Source organism: Oxyura jamaicensis, chromosome 1 (assembly GCF_011077185.1).
Source record: "Oxyura jamaicensis isolate SHBP4307 breed ruddy duck chromosome 1, BPBGC_Ojam_1.0, whole genome shotgun sequence".
NCBI lineage: Eukaryota > Metazoa > Chordata > Aves > Anseriformes > Anatidae > Oxyura > Oxyura jamaicensis.
The window spans coordinates 116,592,071-116,612,431 of NC_048893.1; the positions used below are offsets into that span (position 1 = coordinate 116,592,071).

Here is a 20,361-nt window from a genome sequence, read left to right on the forward strand (position 1 = left end):
AAAACCAGCTGAAAGTGATGCAAAATTTTCTATTACTACTTTCCAGTTGCAACTGTGCATATTTAATGTTGAACAAGGGGAAATGAGGACAAGCCATCACTTTAGTTGGGACCAAAATTTACATACTGAAGCAAAAAAAATCCTCTTAGCTTCATGTGTTTGCAATGAGCCTCCTCTGTTGGTCTCTTTCCTTTCTGCTCTGAATACGGCACCCCACAGAACAAAGAAAAGTCATGGATACTTCATACTCTAAGGAAAAAGTCCACGGAGATGCAGCAAACTGTTCTGGGGAGACAGGTTGCCAAATCCTTCAAAAGTAAACAAATAAATCAAAACAAAAAAAAAAAAACACCCTTCACTTCTACTCTCCTTATTAACTTCACAATTTGGGTGTTATAAGAAAATAGTACAGGAACAAGAAGGATTTTGTTCCTGCCAATACATCAGGAAGAAGTAATTCTGGTAATACACCCCAAACTCTTTCCTTTACAGTGCTGTATACATATATGTGAACTTAAAAATAATGCTACGTTTTGATTGCTGTGTAATTAAGTACAGGACACAAAAAGTAAGGTAGCATCTTCAAGCTGGGGCGTTTCAGGTTTAGACACTCAAATACTGACAGCGCTTCACAAAGAGAGCTAACTGATCACCGATTTTTGTCTGCGAGCAGATATATAACATTAAGACAAACGGTTAACGTTTAACATAAGCTCTTAAATCATTTTGCACGACAATGATTATGTCTCTCAGGAGGTGTTACAGAACAGCAGCGACATAATTGGTTAGTGTTATTAGCTTATAAAAGCTTATTAAAGTTAGAGCCGGTAGGACATTAATCTCAAGGTCTCCAGCGGGGGGTTATAAAATGCACATTATCCAATTACTTCTAATAAAGCAGCTGAGCATGTAACGAACACTACTTGGCCAGGAATTCAGCATACACCTCTCTAGATAAGGTGCTCGCACTTGAGCACAACCCTACATTTAACTGGTTCCCTGTACTCCTTGAAAAACACCTCCCACAGAACGCAGGTTTCTGGGCATTGTCCCTTTTCCCTACCAAGAGCAGCATCGCTTAGAGAAGGAAAAGACCCGTTCAGTCCTCCATCTCATCTCTCTGCAAATTTAAGGGGTTTTATTGATAAAACTGGGAGCAAAGAAGCTAAAAAGCTTTTCCCACCATTTCAGCTGAAAAATTCCAGTAATCTGCTTGACATACCTATTGACAATCTATTGACATGTGGCATCTCCCACACCACTGCTGCCAACTCCCATCACCCAGGAGTAAGGAGCTAAAGGACCTGAGCTACGCCCACCAGCCAGCCAGGAGAAAGGAAGGCATAACTTTTCCCAGCCTGAAGGAGCTGTCATTACTTTCATCAGACATCCTCATTTTGTCTCTTATATCGAGCACCACAACAGCTAAACTCCAGCAGTAGTACAACCTTCACCTCAAAACGCAGTACGCACGGTAAATGACAGAAGGTGTTTGGAACTGTCTTGAAGGCAAGACACTGAAGGAGTCCCATGCATCAAGTTACCCCCCCCAAAAAAAACTGGTAACACTAAAGAAGAAAACTTCTTAGCAAAGAACTTGGAGAGCTGCTGAGATACAATCTAAAATGTCATGTAGATTCAGAAACAAACAAACAAACAAACAAAAACACCACTGAATACAAAGAAGACAAAAATCAAAGAACAGAAAACCACTCTGGACTTGGCATTTCTGATGTCTGCTTCAGAGAAATCCCTAAGTGATAACTATCACACTCTGTACAATTAGAGCAGGCAACCAATGTAAGATATTTAAAGCTTTCATTTTCTTATTTTATACTTTTCTTCTTCCATCTTTTCTAACTTCTTAATCAAGAACACACCCTTTTACTAAAATGACAACCCCAAACATTTATTTTTTGAAGTTTACTTCAACATAAATCTTGATACCATCAGAATGTTTTTTTTTATTTCTTAAATAATTAATCCAAATAAAGCAATGCTGCAGGCAAATTCTCTGAGTGGTTACAAACCAAGAAATGGACAGGAATCCCAACATATTTTTTTTCAGCAACTTCTAAGTATCAAATGTTACAAGAAAGGGAGACATCCCCCATGGCCAATGCCCCCTTGAAAAGAGCATATGTTAAGGAAGTACTGTGACAAAAGACAAATCATTACTGTTGCAGCAGGTAATTTTTTTTTTCTTTTCTCTTTCCTTTTAAGTGAAACACACACGTTTGGAAACTTCAAAAACAAACTATGATTAGATGAAGAAATATTTGAATTACTCCCTTTTTCTCCTCATGCATATTTAACCAGCTGGGATTTTTTTTTTAATGGCATTGATGCACATCTGCAACTTGTGTAGCCTGAATGCATGAATAATATGAGAGGGAAGTTGATCATCAGTTCAGGAAAGGCAGTTCATATGGAATACACACACATATATAGGGCAAAAAACAGAAACTGATGAAGATTAAAGGCTGTAAAGTTATTTTTCAACATCAGAATTAAAATTTAAGGAAGTATGAATTAACAGAACTTTGCAGCATCTATAACCTAGTACCTGAAATTTCTTTTTCAGCCAGCTTTCATTCACCTGAAAACTCGAAAAATAGGAAATTAATAGCATATTGTTATTCATTGAAATCATTCTATAGCCAACATACTAAAAAAATGAAGCTGTTTAAAAACTCATTAAATATCCCCCAAATTAATATTTTTTTATTACCTATAGTAATATAGTGCTGGTTTTCTAAGTCTGAACAAAGAGGTTTTCTGCTACATAAACATTCACATATTTATAAACTCACCAGGTCCTCATCTAAGGCACTAGGTACAGATTTGCTTCTTATGCTCAGGGTATCCTCTTTTCCTTCAGAGAAAGATTCACTCAAATCTATCTCAGATCGGCTACGGTCTAGAAAAATAAAAATAATGAAAATGTTCATTATAATTTGCATTCTTCCTGTTTCATCTTGACACTTTTAAAAAGAAAGTTTGAGACAACACTTATTAAAGTAAAAAAATCTAAACTGTATTTCTGCAAGTATCTGTCACAAACTCTATGACAACTGAACATCAAGAAGAAAAATGGAAAAACATATTTTATGATGCTACTCGGCCTTCTGGCCAACACTTTTTACCCTGCACTGTTATCTGATGTAATTGTCTCTTCTGGACAACACTATAAATCAAGCTTTTGACCTTGTCCATTAGACATATTAGCTTGGAATATTGCAAAACCTGCAGTCCAAGCATTTGTAGTGATGATCACATCTCCCACCACCACCAAACTCACTCCACCATCTCCTTCAGAATTAAGCAGCTAGAGATACAGCTGAACATAGAAAGTGCTTCTACCATCACTGGTGTTTGTTCCCTGTGCAGAAAAGGACAAAGTGAGTAAGTCTCAAATCCCACACAAGTTTTTTCAGCCCTACAAGTTTCTCATCCCATAGTTAACGGCATAAGAGATTTTACATGTCTTGTAGAAATATTTCCTTAGTCTTCCCAATTAAAATCTTTTGTAGCACTGCTCAAGAAATTGAGAACGGAAGCGAGGATAGAGAATACTTTTAGGTCCTGTAAGTAGGAATCGGTGAAGTTTCAACTGTTTGTTCTCTACCTGGGCTATAGCTGACATGACAGGGAAGGTCACTCTCCTGAGCTTTATGATCCTCCAGCAAGAAGACAATGAAGAGTTTGAGGCATGTTCCCAGGATGCCTGCAATTTTGCTCAGCATCAATCTGCTTTGGTAACATGAGGCCAGTTCTTAATTACTGAGAAGCCCTTTAATTTATAAGGCAGCAGAAACAGGAGAATCAATCTTTTCGGAAAGAAAGTAGTAGTCAGGAAAGCCTCAGTCAGGAGTTGCATAATGCAATATTCTCAAAGAAACCCTGATGCTTTCAAGTAGAAAAAATCTAAGGCGAAGAATGTAACTCCTTTGATTAGCTCTGTGGGATACGCCACTAGGTTTCTGCTTTGGGCTAAATTCAGCTGAAACCAAGCTAGCTCTGCTGTCTTTCACAGAGAAACCTGTAAATCTGAACCCACCTTTTAGGCCTGAAGGAGACGACTGAGTAAAAAACACAAGAGTGCGGGGCACTCCAGCCTCCAGTTTCAGGTAGAAAAAGGAGGATCTCCAGCCACTTTTGCAAAGTGGCTCTGACAGCACCTTCCTGTGCAAGCCTCGTTTCCCTAACAGCCTCCAATGAAATGAGGTAAATCACAGCCGAATCAACCGGTTCAGTGCATCATGAGTAAAAATGAAATGACATGAAGGCTATAAGGGACTTGTTCTCTGACAGCTCATTGTTTCTCAAGGTGATCTGTTTCTGGGCAAAGTGGGTGTGAAACGTAGTTGCAGAAGCATGGCAATATTTTATACAGATTGCACACAGGTAGTATTTTATACAGTTGACCACACAGGGAATTATTTAAAAAAGTGCAACAAAATTAAATCTTGTAACAAGACTAAGAGTATGTGATTTACTCAATTACTAACTTTATGCTAACGTTTTTTTCATTTTTTTCAAACACAAAACATAATAGAGTGGCATAATCTTCGTCAGTAAAAATGAAGAATTTGCAGAAGAAATATCAAGAAGTATATGAAACATATTTTATTGTACAATATGAATTAAAAACAGAAATTGCAGAGCCACAAGAATAGGAAATATCCTCAGATGATAAAGGGTGGCAGAAAAAAAGGAACACTTAGTACTTGCCTGATGACAAAGATACTCTAGAAACTGCAATGGAAGGTGTTCCAGATGCTTTCCTCCTGTGCTGCTTCTTTACTAAATCTTCAGGTACACTTTCACTTTCTGGAATAACCATGCCATTTTCTAAGCCATTGTTCTGCCCAATAAAAAAATGCACATCCCATCAACACAAAACACAAATTTATTCACCACCAGTCTACAAAAGCATCATTTCTATTAATTCCCAGAACTCCAAAGCTCCTTTAGAACCCAGTCTATTACAGAATATATTTAGATTATGATCTAATCTGTGTTGCTTAGCACAGATTGTGAATAAAATTTGTACAAAGATGCAATTCATGCATCGTTCTGTGCTTGCAACAGAAGAATCAGAGCAACACATCAGATGTGACAGAAGGAAAGTAAAACAAATCTTTTCAATGTTAACTCAGCCTAGAAACTAAAGAAAACAAAAAGAATAAAAATAAAAACTATTGGCTTTATACTAGCATAATAATTTCAGTCAGAGTAAAACTAAGTGGACTTGAACTAATTAAATTATGTGAGCATAACTACTTAAATAAGGCTAATATGCTTGATATCATTATGGCTTTTTGCCTTCCTGTAAAGGAATAGCTAACAACATAACTGCATCTAAATTAAATGGATTTGTCTTTTTCAACCAGATCTAATGCATCTGAAATCAAGTCATCCCATGTGCCAAGAAAAATATAAATAAAACAAGTATTAACATATTTACAGCTCCCAAAGCTGTCCTTCATATATACCGATTTGTTTTTAGGAAGGATAATATATTAGAAAAAGTATTTGGAAGCTGGAAAAAAATGATGTACTCTTTCAATTAGGGTATGAGCAAAAAGGCTCATCTACTTCTGTCCAAGCATTAATGATAAAAGGCATTACCTCTGACTATGAATTTGACTTTCCTTGTACACTTAGGTCACCGCAACTTGAACAACCCTCTAGAACAATCCTGATTTATTAGGAGCAGTGACTGAAAGAAATTCAGGGTGCCCCACCCAGTGCACAGCCAGGAACAGCTGCCTGGCAAACTGGCAGGCTGTCCAGGAATGAAGATGGCTTCTGCTTCTGGCTGAGGTGAGCCACTTCCTTCTGCTTATTATGAATCAGCCAAGGTTGCTGACTCAGACATGGCTATCGACATCCTTAGAGACCTACCAGCCAGTAAGAGGAATCCGATCTTTCAATTTGATAAAATATCTAGTGCACATTAGATGTTATGCCAAAATCTACACAGAGTCCAATGTCCAAATCCAGAAAGAAAGCTAAAATTGGTATGGCCTGTTTTTCTACAAGTGCTGATCTTCTTCCTTTGGAAGTCAGTGGGAGCATGCTGGACCCTATGTGCTGGAAAGTCACATCCTTAGTCATAGCACTTACTCAAGACCCTGCAGAGCCAAAAATGCTTACTCTCATCCCTTGTGCTTCCCACTTGAAAATCTGTAATTTATTATATAATGCTGGACTTTAGCAGCAATTTTTAGACATAAGAAAAACGTCTGCCAAACCACAAACCACATCACTGATAGAGCATGACAAATTCTCTTCTAGTAGATAACTTCACTGGACCCAACAGAATTAAGGAAGAAACAAAATCTTCTCTGTTGAGAATGTCCCTCCTGAGCTACAAATTGATCTAACAGGGAAGATACCAGCCAGACCATCTTGTTTGGCGCCAGCTGTATAGCTGTATTTGGTGTCAGTCCTACATCAGTGAGCTTACCCTGCTATAGTCTGCAGTCATGCTGCGTGTGCTCAGTGCTGGAGACCTCGGGAGGGAAGGTATGGAAACACTGCTTCTGTTTGCAGGACCCGCAGCCCCTTTCAGATGGCCTGCAGCAGCTTCTGTATCGCTGCTGTTCAGTGAAAGAGTGCTCCCTCTGGGAAGGAGATAAGAGTAATAAAGCATTATTGCTTTTAGGAGACCATGCAATAAAACAGCGATTAAAACAGTTTACTAGAATTACATTGCCCTGGATGAACTGTGATCCACTGCAAGGAAGTGGTCACCTGGAAAGACAAACACAAGCAAGGGTGAATTAATTACTTTATACCTACAGCTATTTTCAGCACTTCTGCCAGACACGTAAATAGCCTGTGCAGGCATCTCTTGTCAAGGCTGCCCTCTGGGCTGCAGAAGCTGCATTCCTGTGTGTTCATTTCATGCTACATTCACATCCCAACAGTAGGTACTAGGCCTCCTGTATGACACTTCCCACTGAGCTGCTCCTTATTTTGAAGGAAAACTACCAGACCATGATAGTTCTGGCCGTGTCTGCAGCTGATGGTATTGCCTGCACTTACCCTACAGAGTCTAAATTCCTCAGCTGTACACTCTCCTTCCTCTACAGAAAAAGAACTGTCCTCACTCCTGCTTAGAAGAGCACTGTCCTATTTGTATTGTGATAATGACTCCTGACCTAAACTGGCTGATTATTTCAACGAGCTTGGGAAGCTGTATGACTCTCTTTGCCAGGTTTCCTGTTAGTCATTAAAAGTGACAAAACAGAATCTGTCATCAGCATACCAGAATCCATTTGCTGTCTAATACCACACCAGGCAGATTTTTTTTCATGGGACATTTTCTATTAGAAAATATCGATTACTGTATGCGAACAATTGGTGTTAGAAAGGATAGGCTGCTGGTTTTTTGTTTTTAAGTTTTGCCTCTTGAAACAATGAACATTATTTATAAATGTATTCTAATGTTTCCAGTGGAAGTTCTATTTTCATTTGAAATTTGATTTGCAGCAAAAGTAGAACTTCCTGGCTAATCCACTTTTCTCTCTTTCTCTGCAAACATCAGTTCAGCCATTTTCATTTTTCTTCCTAATTTAGAGAACTCTGAGTCTTGCAAGACAGTAACAGTTCTGCATAAACTCCTACTTACTACTTCAAACAATTACTGGTCAATAGCAACTGAGGCAGGAACTGCAGTCTTTATCACATGGAAAATAGAGCATCAGAGGACAGGGGTACTGCAGTTTTGCTGGGAAAAGAAAATGCTATTGAAACTTAAAGCACAGTTTCAGCAAAAAATAAGCTTGCTTAATAAATATTTCAGATCTGCAGGCATCGTCATTGTGCTAGACGACATCTGAATTTCATGTTCATTTGGCTTAGCCTGTCATAGCATGTTTAGGGTAATTGCATTCAAAATCTTCTCTACCACAATGGAAATTTTTATCAGAACTATTGCTGAGCTGTGAAAATATGCTCAACTCTCACCGCTGCACTAAGCAGCGAACACAGATGCTGAATTTGCTGAATTCACATCAGTGGAGTTACTGAAAAAAAGGAATACAGAGGAAAACTCCAAACACCAGGACTGTCTATTGATGTTGTACAACCATATTTTGTCCCTCAGTGAACATACAGCAACCTTTTAAGCAATTGCAATTCAATTTATTGTATTAACAATAGTAGATTATGCATAATAAACACACTCCTACACATGTGCACTTCTCATACATTCACTGCTACTTTTTAATCTGATGAATCAGCGATCAACAAACACTAAAAAATGTGATTAGGTTGAATTTTAACCCTATCTGCTCACAGAAAAATGCATTTTCAGTGCCGTAAAGACAGAAAATCAAGGCTACTGACTGTCATCTGTATTTCTCCAAAGCTCCTGTATTTAGCTGCACACTAAATTAATTTCTAAACCTGCCAGTGCATGACAAGTAGCCAAAATGTTGAAAACATGAGTTTTATTGCACCTCATACCACTTTTGATGGATTGTTGTGACTTTCTGTTATGAAAGCTGTTGTTACAGATTTTTTCCTCACTCTGTAAACTAATGTAAATCAACAGAAGTGTTCAGAAGTCATACTGGATTGGGATAAAAAAGCTTTCAGAATGAGTTACGAGGGATTTTGTAGTTATCAGTCAGACTGAGCACTTGAGCATCAAATCTACTGTACAGACCTCTATAGTCTTTTGTTCTTGTTCCAGTCTGCTATTAAAGAGATGCTCGACTTACTTTATGCACATATTAGACAACAAAAGACAAAGAAAGAACCTGTTATAAGGTGACTATACCACGCATTTCCATGTGGTAGCCAAGACCTCAGCATGATGGACGGGGCAGAGTGCTTGTGTAGATGAGTCTGAACTTCCTATCCTATTCCTCCAAGAAGTATCCTGATGCAACCACCTAGTTCATTCAGTTGCAAAACCAGTAAACGTTGTTGCTGGAGCAGAAATAAACCAGTCCAAGAAATGAACTCATGGCCGAGGCCTCCCTGTTCCCAGCTCAGTACAGCTTTTCTTAAATCAAAATGCTAGGAAAGAATACAAATTCTCTCAGTCTCCCTGATGGTAGGTGAAATACTTCTGGTTTTGGCAATGCTAAAAGATGATGGCAATAACAAAAATCAAAAATATACAAGAAAATCTAAGACAGCTGCAGTGTCACAACATACTGTTATATTCCTCTAATTTGGAACTCAGAACAGTTAAAGAGGTTAGCCTGGGAAAGTTTGTTATTATTTTTAATAATTACCACTCGGCTCTATAAATTAACAATGGAAGAAATAAAGCAAGCATCTTTGTATATCTAATTATTTAACCACATATATACAAGGTGGGAATTTTCATCCCTCTACAAAAATCTAAGATTGTAAAATTTCTAGGTGTGTGCACCTCACCAACATATATATGTCTATATTCTCTATAGATCATCCAACTGTACAAGAAGAAAGTGAGACATCTTTTGCCTTCATTTTGGAAGTGGAACATGAGAGGAATATAGCATGTAGCATTTTATAATGCAGTTGACAGAGGCAGTAACAGAGATTAGGCCCAGAAGAATGATAATGGAATTCTATTTGAAATAACTGTGACAAAAATTTTGGAAAAAGAAGTGCAAACAGAGCCTTTGAAAAAGAAAATAAGAATTACAATCAATTAACATGTCATTACAAAAGCACAACTTTGGAACAAAAGGCCTCAGTTCTGTACCATGAGCACAGCTTGTTGAATTAAACAACAGAAAATAAAACTGAAAATTGACAGCAATCAACGTGCAAATACAAGGCGAGAAAAAAATGCAAAGAAAAGGGGGATGGACGGAAGTCTTTTTTAAAAAAAAAAAAAAATATATATATATATATATATATATATTTTAACATAAGCTCTGCTTTGCAGGTAGTGCTAGTGCTGAGCATTCAAAGGCAAAGCAAGTCTGGGGACTAGCACATCCGCCTTAGATCATCCTCAGCAGAAACTGTAACAGATTTCTGCTGCTTACCTCTCAGAACAAGGTGTTGACTTGCCACTGCACAGACTTTGGCTTTCAGCTTCTGAGCCTATGTTCCTTCCATTTTCATCTTTTGTATACATAATTTCTCCTTTGGTAACTGCCCTAATTAGCTTCCTGATGAAAATAGGGAATAAAAAGAAATATGTTTTACATGTCACAAGATCTTTCTCAGAAACTGCAAACTGGCTGAAATATCACAAAGTGCACTTTCTGTTCATTTCATGTCTGAACTATGAATAACGGTTAATAAAGTACCCAATCTAGATATCAAGCTGATTCCTACAAACAAAAGCAATATCATATTTACAGTAAGCTACTTTAAGACACAGGACATCAAAACATGGTGACTTCCAGCCTTGAACCAAAAGTACCTTTTGTTAAAATTCTCATATTTTTACAGTATACACATCAAAGGATTTTTGATCAAATGTGTGCATTTTCTTGTAGGAAATTACACTATGTGTATTTTCCCTTAAAGATCTCTTTGCAGTTTTTACAATTATATACAACAATGCCCCAAACACACTACTTTCCACAAATATAATGTCACCCCCTTACACTGCACTATGCGGTCTAAAAAGCCAGAAAGGAACTGAGGTGTTTCAAAGTAACACTATGTTTCACAGACTTAGAAACAACAATAGTGTGGTATGGTTTCTCATGACACTAAATTTCAGGAGTTGGCCCCAGATGGGCTTTGCTAAAGCAAATCCACTCATGAGATATATGAGCATGGAACTTGAGTTAGAAAAAGGAGCAAGGAAGGAAGATAAGTAATTAATTACTTCTAAGAGAAGTGGCCTATATCTTGTAGGATTACTTTTATGGGGAATGTCACCACTGGAAAATATTTCAGGCTGCAAACTAAAAAAAGAAATGCTGAAAACCACTAAAATAAATAGCAGACAATAAAAAACACTTTGTTTCTCATAGCTAAATATGACTAAAAGATCTGTACAACAGATTTAGATTAAAAGAGGATTATAAATGTAAGTTTTAATGCACTCCAACTATAGCTACCAATTAGCATGATTTAGAGCAATGTCAAGGTTCCACTACAATAGATTCCCTAAACCAGTTCTTTCTTCACATTCACTTGAGAAGCCAGAGTTTTTCTGATGCTCTTTTTCCCACTATTAAAGAGAGAAATTACTTGTGCAGATCTCCTACACAACAAGGAACTCCATTCACAGAACTCATCAAAAATCAAGAAGGTGTAGAAAGCTATCTACCTATTTAATGTTTGGGAGGATCCATAGCTCCAGCCATGACAGAAACATTCATCCGATCTCTCTTTCCACTCACCCAATAGCCTCAAGTTATGTCCAGACACCACCCACACAACCATATATTCACTGCACCTGTTATGTCCTCTAAGGGCATACCCTAACTGGGGTTACACACATCACAGTCTGTAAAATGATCAACAACATATCTGCTTATTCAAAATAAAGGAGCACTGCTTGATTTTTAGACTAAATTTGCACATATGGAAGCCAAAGGAAAACATGACTTGTAAACTAAGTCAATCAGTCAAAATAGGCCTTTCAAATACTGTTTCTTGTGTTTGCTTCCTCAGCAAAACTGCTTTTAGAGACCCACTGTTACTTCAAAGTATAAACAGGAAAAATCCCAGAGTAAAATTGCCTTCTTTCTGCTGCCTCTGTAGTTGAAGGGTAATTACAGCTGCATTTCCTAGGAGACAGCAGTTTACATATAGTAAGCAGATTTTAAATGAAGATTGTTTCTAACTGCAAAATTTGGGACTGATGTGGAATGCTGGAGAGACTCAAAAGAAAATCTATCCAACACATGCAGCTGTTATCTGATTTATCAGTTTAAAAAGAAAAAAAAAAAAAAAGGCTTTACCCTATCTTTCTAGGTCCGCCAAAGACTGATTTATGCCCAGTTACGGAGGAGGTTGATATATCTGGCCCTTTTTCTTCATTCTCTTGGGGTTGATCTGTGAATGTTCTTTCTTCATCCTTACTGGAAACTGTATCTTCAGTGGAGGGGGAAAGAAAAAATAAAATAAAATCAAGGATTACACAAATAAAGGCAGCACACATTAAACAACCTGCAAAAAGACGCTCTCTAGCCCCACTGAGATACTTCGTCATTCATCTATAGCTTACCTTTCCTATATATTAATCACTCACAAACCAGTGCATAGTAATACCAAAATGTGAAATTAAGATTAAAGTATTTACTATACCTTCTATAGCAAAGAGCGGAATACAACACAAGTACGACACTCTGGAAACGATATTTGAATGTATTAAACATACACAACAAATCTCTCTCTTGAGGTTCCTACCTGGGGATTTGCGTAGGATAGACTGTCTGACAACATCGGTTCCAAGATTTGACTGTCTGAAGCGCTTGGCTCTCTCTTCAAAAAACCATTCTCCTGTCACAATCCTTAGCTGTCTATATGGGGAGAAAAAATAAATAAGCCAGGGAGACGTGAACATTAACAAACTTGGCCAACCAAAACTGCTGCTTAAACCCACGTGTTTCATCATTCACCCATTATGCTCACAAACTCTGGACATAATCTGCACAGTTCAAAATAAGGAGTAAAAAGACTGAGAAGCTCGAAATAGGAGGACAGGTAGCAGAAAAAATAAAATCCTTTTGCTTCGTGAATTAAAAGTAATTTTCATCACATGGAAATTTACTTAGTAAAAAGTGTTTCAACCACATTTACCGGATTTCCATAGAAAAGATGAAAAGATAGAAAAGGTAATACATACTATCTCCCTTGTCCTTTGGATAGGGAGCTATTTAACTTCACAGTTTTCAGCATCTCTAAAAATGTAAGAGCTGTAGAAACAAGCACAATGTATAGAGGTAAAAAAAAAATAAAAAACACAACCTGCCACCCAAGTCAACAGTTCATTGACCCAGTCTGGTTATATACAGTTTGCTGCAAGCTCATCTATTTTACATGCAGTACTCCAAGTTTCATATGCTGCCACAGTATATGCAGTTTCTTCACATGACAGCACTGTTATGAATTAGCTACACGTCTGAGCTTCAGAGCAATGCTATTTTGTCTTTGCTGCTGTTTTGGATAATGCTGATTCTACTGGAGGTAACCGGAAAATTTTCAAATTCTTCTGCCCATATTCACAAAAAAAAATCTGCTATTGTCACTGCTATTTCCATAGGTATGTTTTTGATGCTAATTGCTAGCCTTTCCCTGAATGAGTTTCATTATGCATCACCACTTCTATTGCCCCACTGTGTACAACTGATAGCAAAAAGCTACTACTAATGAATACTTAAAAACAAAACAAAACACAAAAACAAACAAACAGCAACAAAAACCCTTTAGCTCCAGGCATATTCCTGATTACTTTATGCTCAGTAAGAAAAATTAGTTGCAAACCTCTACCAGAAAATAAATCATCTAGTCTTCTGGGCATGAAAATTACTGCTGATGGATTTAGAGCACTGATCAATATCTCCTCTATTAAATTACTTGCTCAAATGAAGAGTTTGACTTGGGAAAATACTAAAAAATACAGAATAGGATTCTACCACTGGTAAAAAACTACCATTATATCCTCAATTCTTCCTCACCTATTAATGAATTATGCACCTTCACATTCCTCTAAAAAAAAATCAAAATACAGAACGTGCACACAAATGAGATAATAGAAGATTGTCTTATCTCGTTGTTGCAGACTTGTAATGACAAAAAGCCATATAATTTGTCATCATCACAATCAGACAGTCATTATGTTAAGCATTAAATAAGATCTCTACATTTCCACTCAGAATTTTTAAAATATATATGTTTTTTTAAGATACAAACACTGGAAAGGATTCATTGCATTAAAACTTACGCTGTATGAAAAATGTTTGCAGAATGTGTATTTTCACAATTCATTTACACCACGCACTTCTCTGTGCAATTATTTTTATGCCAAGGTTTACAGCAAGTTTATTGCTTTATATCACACCATAAATCTGTCATACCCTTGACTATGACATCACTTTCTACTACAGTATAAATGACAGTATAAATGACAGTTTACATGGTCTAAGTGGTTAATTCATTTTTCCTCAGTTACTGCCAGGTTTGACCACAAAGCTCCCCAAATGCCATTCTCCCCTTGGATACAGATCTTATTTATGTCTAATATCTCACTAGCAATGCTCACCTTGACAAAGAGTATTCCCCACCCCCTTATCCAGACAAGCATCTTCATCCTTCTCCATACTCAGAACAACCTATGATCAGGGGTTTTGAAGCATGGGAGTCTGCCCCACACAAAGCCACAGGCTTTTACAAACAGAAACTTGCAATCATTTCCACACCCAGCCCTGAATGGTCCCACCAACCCAGGAGGAATGACTGTGGAGAAGGACTTTCTCTTTCTCTTGCCATCCCCCTGTAAAAGTAATGACTGACCCCACAATTGCATTCCTTGCAGCCTCCAAAAGCCACACCAGAGATAAGTTAGCCTATTTAGGCAGCAACAGTTGATTCCAATGTTTTCTGGCAAAGGATGAATCAGCCATCTACTCTCAGTAATCTCCCTCTGCAGGCTGTAGCCCGCTGCCATCAAATAGCCTCTAATTAGGCAGCTGGTGCCCTCTTCTTGCTTAGCCAAGGAAGCTCAAGGCCATCACTGCCTGCTGTGGCAAACACAACCAGGTCCCTCAAGGAGATGAAGGTGTGAGCCATCCCCTGTGCAGGTCCAAGTGGGTATGAGAGGCTGTGACAGACAGTACCATGATGGAGCTGGACTACGTGCTGGTTCAGCTAATGATGGTAAATTGAATCACCAACCTCCTTCATCAGGCTGATCTTATTAAGCAGTGAATAGTGATGCACTCCTTCAGACTGCCAGCTCCTTGGCAGGGCTGCCCTGAGGAGGCCTGCACCCCTTCTGCTCCAACCTCACCAGCACAACCGGGTCTGAGGGACAACACAGCTGTGGTAGGAAACAGCAAATAAAGGGAGAATTGCCTTGCTCTATTTAAGAGCTTCACCCCTCAGCTAACTCGGTTATCCACAGTGAAGGGGAAAAAACAACATCAGTAGCCATCCACTGTGAGTGTTGCCAGGAGCAAGCCTAGAGGCCTCAACCTTCACATCAGACCTTTTGTCCTTATCATCACCAACATCACTTTCACTCTTGGGTCCCCAGCTTCTGCTAGCAGTCCATTTTTTGTGTGAAAATGTCCATATCCAGCAGATCACTTCTACAAAAATACCACTTTTAAAGAAATACGGGGGTGAAGTGTTGTACTTTTGACTTTCTAGCACACTAATATTGGTTGGGATATGTGTATATGTATTCTTTATGTATGCTCAACTATTCATAGAAAGACTAGGGTTTATATCATCTTAATCATTCATGTATTTCAGAATACCTATAAAAATAATTTGTACTCTACACAAATGGAAATGAATTCAGATTAAATGAATGTCCTAGTTTCTGACTTGAGGCTTGAACTTCATAACTGCATTGACATTCTGAAACAAAAATTGAAGAATGAGACCTAACCATCTTACATTAATGTTATTTTTATGCATTTATAATTATTACTGTCTTTCCTACTGAGCAAATCTTTCTCCTGTTTCTGATGCAGAACTTAAATGAACCATTTCCATCTAGATAATTGTTTCAGTGGGAATGGCATATACACAACATTACATAAAACCAATGTTTGCAGGTTTGTTTTCTGTTGTTTTTAAAGTGGGTTCAAGTTCCATGCTGACTGTAATCATGGTACATATCTGTGTTTTCTTTCCTTTTTCAATTAGCATGTAGCATACAAATACAAAAAAAAAAAAAAGGGAAAAAAAAAAAGCCATCTAACAAAAACAGCCAGGAAAATTTTAAAGAAAATCATGTAGCTGTACAAGCAGCTACATTTAATACAAAATACCTTAGATATTAGGTGAAGTCATTATATACATTAATTACTGATTGAGCTACTAAAATAGATATGTGAGAGGGACTACCTTATGGTTCCATGCTTCTTCCTATATGATCTCCCAGTAAACAGATTAACTTCATCGACACACTGCTCAGTTTCAAAACAGAACATAACCTGTGGCATGAAATACTCATGAGTTTGGGGCATTCTTAGGGTAGTCACTAGAAAACAGCATTATTTTTTTGCTAAATTTATGCAGGAACTCAAACACTTCTATATTTAGGTAAGTTCTCCACAGAGTCTATTTAACTTGTAAGCTAGTATGTTCCTAATGATACTCCAAAGAGCTGGATGATGTCGGGAATTTAGCTTAAGTATGGGTAGAGCTTAGACTCTGGAGAAGAGCTAATTAATGCAAATTCTTCAACTGTTTTCTGGAAGCACAAATTAAGAAAAATGTTGGCTTGTACAAGTATCTTGTACTACAGGAAAATTGCCTGCAGCATGTGCTGACTGACCATCCACTAGGTAGAGATTTGCCTAATGAAAGCCAATGGTAGAGCTTTTATTAACTGAGTATGTCTATTTAAGCTGAAAGTACTATTTGGCATTTATATCCGTTAGGGTTATTCAGGCTATAGCTCTTACTCTGGCTATCAGGTAGGGTTACAGCATGGATGATTATGTGGGTATTAGTTTTCAGTAATAAATGGTCTTGACAGTTGAGCTGTAGTTGGAAAGCTCTCAGTGCAGCATATCATGAACATAGTAACATGGATGCATCGTTGTATGCTTTCCACTTAAAATGAAGTGGAAAATGAAGGTTGGACCAGATGATCTTTAAGTTATCTTTCAACCGTAATGATTCTATGATTCTACGTCCCTGCCAAAAACTCAGCTTGTGATTTTGTACTCTCAATTTTGCAAGACACTTTATTGTTAAACGTTCAATTATAAAAATTCCATTTAAGATGTAAAGTTCCAATTTTTACTTTTAATCTTTTTTTTTTTTTTTTTTTTCCCTGGAGAAATACAAAAAAAAAAACAACAACTACCACCACCACCATTGGTAAAACAGTCTGACTGAACATCCAACCTAATACTTGCAATAGAGGAAAGAAATTCATTCCAGATTCCTTTCCCTCTCCCATTGTCCAAGTATTTCACTTCTTTGGGAAGTAAAATTTGGAAAAAAAATGGCAAGACCAAGGGCTGAATAAAGTGTAGCCTATAAATAAATACACCAAAACATACACACCCATCTTTGCATGCATTCAATTGAACAGAATATTTCCTATAACATAAATTAATTCCAGAGTATTTTCAATAAGCCAGGAGGCTTATTTAATAAATAGAAATCTATGACCCTATTAAAAGAAGGTAAACCTGCCTATAAGTTTTTGTTTTGTTTCACTGGGGGAAAGGGGAGTACCTGTAGAACACTTGTATTCTAAAACATTTGAAGTGTCTATTTTGAGGCTCCTAATGTGCATAAATGTTACTAAGATACTGATGAATTTTCATGACGCTTTGAAACAACAAAATTATTTCAAAGATGAAGACAAATTTCCCATTACCTCTTAGTTCTGCTGTAATAACTCAGGCCACCTAGGCGTTTTATCTTGCTGACTAACTCAAAAATAAAGGTATTGTTTGTAGGTATCTAGACACATTCATAATGAAAAATACAGACAGCATCATGATGCAAAATAGGCTTGTAGGCTGACTGCTTGAAGACCATGATTTCACTGACCATTTTTCACGATAAATTTATACCACCAACCAATCACATTTTAAGAAGATGCAGGGTAAAATAAAGTAACCTTGATGGCAAGTTTCTCTTTTAGCACCTATGTTTGAAAGCTACGGATGACCACCTTTGTTTCTTGTATGCAGGGAATGGAGTAGAAAACTTTCATCAACTGCATCACTGCATACAGGCTCGATTTGCATCATTAAATACTACAACATCTCATCTCATCTTATTAATAAAGACTATCTTGTTCTCTCAGTGACAGCAGACCTTAGAATTTGGGAGAAGACTTAGCTCTAACCTTTCCCGACCTTTGAATGATTCATCTTGCAATATTCTGGTAATAACTCTCATGGGAAAAAAATAAAAACAAAACAGTAATTTTCTCTTTATGTACATTCAAGGGGAATATCCTTCTTCAATAACTGGAAATTGTAAGGCAATTTATATATAGACCTCAGTCCATTATCCTTAGAAATCCTGAGAAACATCTCTCACTTTTCATGTTCCAATTTATTTCCTCAAATTCACTAAATCTCTTTTTGAAAGTGTTTTAGAATGTAATTACTGTGTTGCAATGAACTTCTTCATAAGCTGTTCTTCAAGCAAGTATGACTTTAGTGAAACAGTAGAAAAAGGGTTTTATATATTATTTGACAGTGAGGAGATAATTCAGACTTGCTTGTTGCCAAAGACACTCTAGTCGAAAAATTAACAGAGATAGATTTTAGTATTAAACCAACTGGTATCTTGACCTTTCAGCTACCATCATGCTATCATACAATCTTTTAATTTGTTCAGAAATTAATACTGGGTTTTACCACATCCTTAAAAAAAAAAAAAAAAAAAGTATCTTGAAATAACCTGATCTTCAAATCAAATTCAGCATACTTGCAATTTGCCCTCATCTTTTTTTTTTTTTTTTTTTTTCTGATTTTTTTTGGTAGCTGGACATAAACCTACCATAAATGTTAAAGCAATGATAACACTTCATCACAGGCCGTGTGACAGAACATGCTGTACTACGTGTATCCCGAACTCCTGTCCTGTGAGTGGATAGGCAGGACTCAAGATGCTCAGAGGGAAGGAAAGGTCAAAATGCACTAAATGAAGCAACTGAGAGAAGCTGGCTGATATTACCACACTTTTCCTTTATTACATGATATTCTTTGTTTCAGCAACAATTTTGGATTATTATTTGTGTAATACAAGGGATTTCTCCAGTAAATTCTGCAGTACTTGTCAACATCTCTTTTGTTAAATACACTCAATACCCAGTATTCAAATTCCTTCACTGACACCAGATGAAACGCAGCAGGCTTCCCAAGAGCTCAGAAACGTTCTGAATGTATTCCTGCAGGTAGATGTGATGTCTGTATAGTGTATTGTACCGGTTACTGCCACCACCATCACCTTCAGTGGAAGTTAGTAAGACATTCTTGGGAACAATTTTGGCAGAACCAAGAACTAGAACAGCACCAAAACCAGAAAAAGTTCATCAGGGCCATGAATCCTTCCCAGTGTCTTTTAAGGGTCTCACAGTATGGACAATAACATACATATGTTATAGCATGTGCTACTGTCTATGCTGGTATTGATGTAAACCTCATTCAACAAGGTTGCTAAAAGAAAAGGAGGAGTTGAAAAAAAAGGGAAAAATTATTAGCACATATTCATGTTTTGCAAAGCCACTAGTATAGTAAAACAACTGAGTTTAACAGACTCAAACACTGTATGCAAATAAATGCTAAATAGCTGTTTTTTTCCTTCCTGTCTTTCGTTTCCTACTCATGCTGCATAACTAAGCATCTCTTAACACGATTCCCACTTTCTTTTCCTTGCCTTCTGCCTTTCAATCTTGCTAAAGGCCCTCTTTCTATTAACTTAATCAACTCCTCTTTCAAATGTAATTCAAAAAGCCTAAAAATCCCATTTTTCCTTGCATTTCTCACTTAAGCGAGACAGAGGAAAGCAGAAATGAAAGAATTTAAACTAGAATTATGGTGATTGGATTTATCACAATCACAATACAGTGATTGGATTTAACTGAAATACCTGTCTCCAGCATTCACCTCTACACTGTCCACACAGAAGATAATCTCTTTGTGCTCTCCTAGCAGCATCAAAAGCATTTTAGAGATCATTAACTTCCATTATAGCCCTGCAAAAGCACTATATATGAAAGAATAGAAAGGACAGGAATAGATTTCAATTTAGTACTGATATCGAACACTAATGATAACTTAGCACTTTAAACAAATTACACCACAGTTTGTAATAACTTAGATGTAGGCTTCTAATGGAATTCATTTCCAACATGATTGCTAGGACCATTGCTTGGCATACAGAATACAACACAATCACAAGAAACAGGTGTGGCATACATTTTGAGAAGTTTCCTCATCCATTTTTCAGCCACAAAACAGGATAAACTTTACTGACGTCACAATTCCTGAGAAACGTTTAACCAACCTCTTTTTAAAACAAGATTCTGCAACCTCTCCAAATTATATCAATAATTCTTTTTCATACCACCTAACCTAATCCTTTTCACTGCAATTTAAGTATCTCACTGCTTTTCTTATCCAAAGTCAGTACATAGAACAGCCTGTATGCATCCACAATGCAGCTGCTTTTGTACATTCGAAACTCAGTTATTTTCATTTTTTTGCCTGACCAGGCCAAACA

The 20,361-nt window shown here is 37.2% G+C and overlaps 1 protein-coding gene across 6 annotated transcripts in view; it reads right to left on the minus strand.

The window, feature by feature from the left end:
• The window catches only part of SYTL5 (synaptotagmin like 5), an 86,027-nt gene that overhangs the window by 22,098 nt on the left and 43,568 nt on the right, over positions 1–20,361 (minus strand). For all 6 annotated transcript variants that reach the window (XM_035316026.1, XM_035316022.1, XM_035316025.1 and 3 more), the window contains 6 exons: positions 12,337–12,449; positions 11,889–12,021; positions 10,008–10,133; positions 6,476–6,632; positions 4,735–4,867; positions 2,814–2,920 (listed from right to left, as the gene is read on the minus strand). In XM_035316026.1, coding sequence (XP_035171917.1) covers positions 2,814–2,920; positions 4,735–4,867; positions 6,476–6,632; positions 10,008–10,133; positions 11,889–12,021; positions 12,337–12,449 — 769 coding nt within the window. The remainder of the gene's footprint in view (positions 1–2,813; positions 2,921–4,734; positions 4,868–6,475; positions 6,633–10,007; positions 10,134–11,888; positions 12,022–12,336; positions 12,450–20,361) is intronic.